A 5,119-nucleotide genomic window follows, 5' to 3' on the forward strand; every position below is an offset into this window, starting at 1 on the left:
CATAATGATTTTATTGGCTAAGTGGACTGGAACCCTCAGGGGAAAATATCAAGGGGAAGGCCACGAGGAACATTGAGAAGAATAAAAGACGCTGATATACAGAGAAGTGGTAAGACTTGGAACGAGATAAAAACGGTAGCTCAGGATAGAGGAGGATGGAAATTGCTTGTCTGTGGCCTATACCCTGACCCAGGGTGAAAAAGACAATGGTGATGATGATGATGAAGTGTCCAAATCAAGGTCACTTTTAAGTTTATCAGCCAGAATAGTTCTCAATTTTCAACATGAGCAACGCGTTAAAAGTGGTGCGGCTATGCGGTCTAGTGATATGACACTTGCCTCTGGATCATAAAGTCCTGGGTTCGAGTTCCGCTCCGAGCGGCGCAAAGTTGAGTCCTTAGAAGAGGCTCTTTACTTACATTCTCTCACCGTACTCAGGGTTGAAATGAGTACCTGCCGTTAGCAGCATGGTCTGTCTTTGGAAAATAAAACCCCTGTAATATCGCCTAACAGGTGTCATTGTCTCGCCCTTCATGGTTTGCTGTTGGCTAGTGAACCCTTGTAAAGCGCTTTGAGTACGTTTAACTCTCTCCTTACCGATCATTTTCAGTATTTCCTCCAAAATGGCAGGCTTACCCAGCAGAAAAACTGATTTTTAAAACTTAAACAAGCTCTCTACAAAACGACTTTATGTTCTTATTAATTATACAGAGATCATTCTTCAAAGTTTGTGATGTACAGAATAAATCTGAATTTTTAAAAAAATGTATATTGTGTCGTAACACATGTGACGATTTTGCTGCAGGTTGTAAGGAGAGGGTTAATGGGTATTGCCTATATAAATACTCAAGTTAAAAAAAAACATTAAAAAAACAACTTTTCATATAGGTTGAAAGTTAAACATCATAATTTATTTGAAGAATTGACGACAACTAGGTGAAGTTTGAAAACGAACAACAAGCAACTATTTTATGATAAGTCTGAGAATTTTTAGATTAAACCCCCCCCCCCCCCCCCCCCAAAAAAAAAAAAAAACCCAAAAAACTTGAGCTTTTATATAGTGCTTGAATTGAAACAGACTTCAAATTTAAATTCTTTACAGAAGTAGACGGGTTGATTCCACTGTCCTCAACCATAATGATTTTATTGGCTAAGTGGACTGGAACCCTCAGGGGAAAATATCAAGGGGAAGGCCACGAGGAACATTGAGAAGAATAAAAGACGCTGATATACAGAGAAGTGGTAAGACTTGGAACGAAATAAAAACGGTAGCTCAGGATAGAGGAGGATGGAAATTGCTTGTCTGTGGCCTATACCCTGACCCAGGGTGAAAAAGACAATGGTGATGATGATGATGAAGTGTCCAAATCAAGGTCACTTTTAAGTTTATCAGCCAGAATAGTTCTCAATTTTCAACATGAGCAACGCGTTAAAAGTGGTGCGGCTATGCGGTCTAGTGATATGACACTTGCCTCTGGATAATAAAGTCCTGAGTTCGAGTTCCGCTCTGAGCGGCGCAAAGTTGAGTCCTTAGAGGAGGCGCTTTACTTACATTCTCTCACCGTACTCAGGGGTGAAATGAGTACCTGCCGTTAGCAGCATGGTCTGTCTTTGGAAAATAAAACCCCTGTGATATCGCCTAACAGGTGTCATTGTCTCGCCCTTCATGGTTCGCTGTTGGCTAGTGAACCCTTGTAAAGCGCTTTGAGTACGTTTAACTCTCTCCCTACCGATCATTTTCAGTATTTTCTCCAAAATGGCAGGCTTACCCAGCAGAAAAACTGATTTTTAAAACTTAAACAAGCTCTCTACAAAACGACTTTATGTTCTTATTAATTATACAGAGATCATTCTTCAAAGTTTGTGATGTACAGAATAAATCTGAATTTTAAAAAAAATGTATATTTTGTCGTAACACATGTGACGATTTTGCTGCAGGTGGTAAGGAGAGGGTTAATGGGTATTGCGCTATATAAATACTCAAGTTAAAAAAAAAAAACAAAAAAAAAACAAAAAAACTAAAACATTAAAAAAACAACTTTTCATATAGGTTGAAAGTTTAACTTCATAATTTATTTGAAGAAATAATGACTACTAGGTGAAGTTTGAAAAAGAACAACAAGCAACTATTTTATGATAAGTCTGAGACTTTTTAGATTTAAAAAAAAAGCAAAACAAAAATAAAAAACTTGAGCTTTTATATAGTGCAATATCCACTAAACGTGCTATAAGCGCTTGACAAAGGATCCCTGATCAACAGTAACACGTAATAAGTAGAACGAGACATGACGCCTGCTAGGCGATGTTACAGTTTGTTGTTTGTTTGTTTTTTTGGACAGAGACAACACTGTTAACGACCAGGTACTCATTTTACACATGAGTACGGTGAAAAAATATGAGTAAAGAGCCTTTTCCAAGGACTCAACTATGCGCTGAGTGAGGCTCGAACCCAGGACCTTCCGATCAAAAAGCGAATGATACCACAAGACCACATAGCCGAACAGATAACACCCCAGGGCCTAACGGAAAACTACAAGTGTGTAAATTCTCCTTTTGGAAAAGATGAACAGCCAACAACTATCACTATCATGACTTTTAATTAAATCAGACAATTTAACTTCTGAAAAAGATAGTATGACGTCATCAAAGTCGTTTAGGAATGCCAGTATAGCTTGATTTTGCCAAATCGCTGACTAAAGTGAATAAGCAAGTAAAAAAAAAGACTAACATATTTATTAGAAGCGACATAGTCTATATGCGCGTCTGACATCCGAACGCAATGGTGGGCCTAGTTTAACATTATTTCTAATGGACAATATTTTGCGATCTCCATTACAACAATGAGCCCATAGTGAATTATGTTATTTAAACATGCTTTGATTTCCATTTTCGGTTTGTAGATGTGTTATTGCAAATAAACTTACATGTTTGGTTTAAAATCCATTCTGAACTTGTTAACTGCCGTACTCTGGAAAAACTCGTATTTAAAGTTTTGGCCATAATACTCGTCCTTCAAATATCGATCGATTTAAATGACCCTCATCTTTGCAAAAACTCTCAAGAAGGGCGAGTTTTGTGGCCAAATGTTTAAATACATATGACTTTTTCCAGAGTTCGGCAGTTAACTGGTTAAATCAAGTTAAAATACTCTACTGTACATCTTGGTATAGCGCTGCAGAATTCCCATCTGGAGACAGTTGTTCCATAACACCATGGTTTACCAGTACTATCCGGGTCTCGACAATAATTCTTTGCATTAGTCTTGTTGTAATTGTCCACCAAAAACTGAGAATCGACCTGGTTATGACTTCTCGGAGTTTGTGCAATCCATTCCTGGCACACAATACCGTTAATTGATGTCGCCATTGAACCTTTGTAAACCGCCTTCGATTTGTCATTTCGAAAACAAGTAGTGGGTACGCAACCGACCGCTGGCTTATTTGGAGAGTAATTCCACACTCCTATTTCATTACAAAAAATGTTATTCCATTTATACTCGTTCTTTTGGCACAAGGACTCGATATAAAAAACGTTAGAATTGATTTTATTTTCAGTAATTTTAAGCAGCGTTCCGGATAATCCGAGTTGAGTACTTATATTGTCAGAACATTTCTGATTCATTCTGGGCCATCTGTCGTTTTCATAATCGTAGAGGATTCCAATGTCAGTCATTCTTGCGTCTGACATTTCACAATTGTAAACAGCTACTATTCCCTGATACAATCTCGTTATTTTTTGGATGTCACAATTTTTAAAATTCGTTACAGTAGAAGCATCTCCTGGATTGAATTTATCAAAGTACCCAACACTTCCATTTCCGAATGTCCAATTCACAACTTTAAACTTTTCTTTCATGAGTCCACATTCCCAGTTCTTTTTAACATTGATCGATTCTTTTTTGGGAAAAACGTAGAAAGCTAAGCACTCTAGATTTGCGGCACAAACGATTCCACAATGAAGTTTAGAAGATACATCACTGGTTTTGTAGGCTGATTTGACTATGGATAATGGCACTGATAAATTTGTTTTGAGGACAAAGTCGCAATTTTGAAGGGTACCAACATAAGACAAAGACACGCCAAATGTGCTGAATATAATTTGTAATAAAACGTTTGACTCATACATTGTTGTAATGTTCTCGGTTAAGTTTAACACCTGATATCCGATTTTTTCTTTTCTTTGTATAATAAGAAGCTTTTCAAAAAGTTACTTAATTATACTTTGCTCAATAAACTTCGATTGTTAGTTTGAATAGGCTGTATATATATACGGTGCTGAAAATCATTCATTTGTTTAACTTTGAAACTTGGCACAGTTTAGTCATTTGTCCCTTTAAAAAATAGAATTATGTTTCCTTTTGTTAATCCAAGTTGTTAAGTATGAAACAAATTCTAAAACAATTTCAAACACTTTCCAGTCATTAGTGAAGGTTACATTTTTAATGCGTCGACTTTGGTTCTAAACAAAGAAAAAAATCATTACTTTTTATTCTCCATGCTGGCTAGAACTTTTCGTATGCCTTGTGATCAGAATGTGTAAAAGTCAAAACATGATCAAATTTATGGGGGTTTTTTCCCCTCTGGATACGCTTTTATGCTCGCCGGAGAGCTATTTCATACCGCGCCCGCCATTGTTCCGATAGTTTAGAGCCAGTGTTACTAGGTTACTATGCGTCATTAGGAAGGAAATGACGTTACGACTGTTGAAGAGTATTAATACCAAAATTATATTCTTTTCTATACAAGGATCTCTTCAAGGCTCAAGTGATTTCGATACTGAATATTTCATACAATAGCAAATTCAACTTGGCAAACACGTCTTTGTCTTATTTAGATCAATAGCTCTTATTGTCCAAAACAAAAAGTGCACGCAAATGAACTACTTATCACTTTTTATCAAACGCTGCACAAAAATTAACTGTATTCTTCTCATCTCCCTGTATATAGTAACGCGTAATGATATCAAGTAAATAATAATAATGTGTGACGTCAGGCTATCAAACGTTAAATGTCACTAAACTTAGATTTGTGAAAAATTAAGTATCTTTTAAATATTTTTGAAAATGTCTTTTACTCAGAGATGACGAAATCAGAATCGATTGAGGGGTAGAATAAAAGAT

At 36.5% G+C, this 5,119-nt stretch overlaps 1 protein-coding gene across 2 annotated transcripts in view; it reads right to left on the reverse strand.

The window, feature by feature from the left end:
- Positions 1–2,404: 2,404 nt before the first annotated feature.
- LOC144978386 (uncharacterized) overlaps positions 2,405–5,119 on the reverse strand; it is a 4,529-nt gene continuing 1,814 nt past the window's right edge. Inside the window, exon 3 of one of the 2 annotated variants that reach the window (XM_078924347.1) lies at positions 2,405–4,330. In XM_078924347.1, the coding sequence (XP_078780473.1) occupies positions 3,130–4,125 (996 nt within the window). In that variant the 5' untranslated portion in view covers positions 4,126–4,330 and the 3' untranslated portion in view covers positions 2,405–3,129. The other variant, XM_078924345.1, reaches the window with a different exon arrangement.

The sequence above is a fragment of the Berghia stephanieae genome, chromosome 8, assembly GCF_034508935.2.
Source record: "Berghia stephanieae isolate SIO BIC M18660-M18661 chromosome 8, UCSD_Bste_1.3, whole genome shotgun sequence".
NCBI classification, from domain to species: domain Eukaryota; kingdom Metazoa; phylum Mollusca; class Gastropoda; order Nudibranchia; family Aeolidiidae; genus Berghia; species Berghia stephanieae.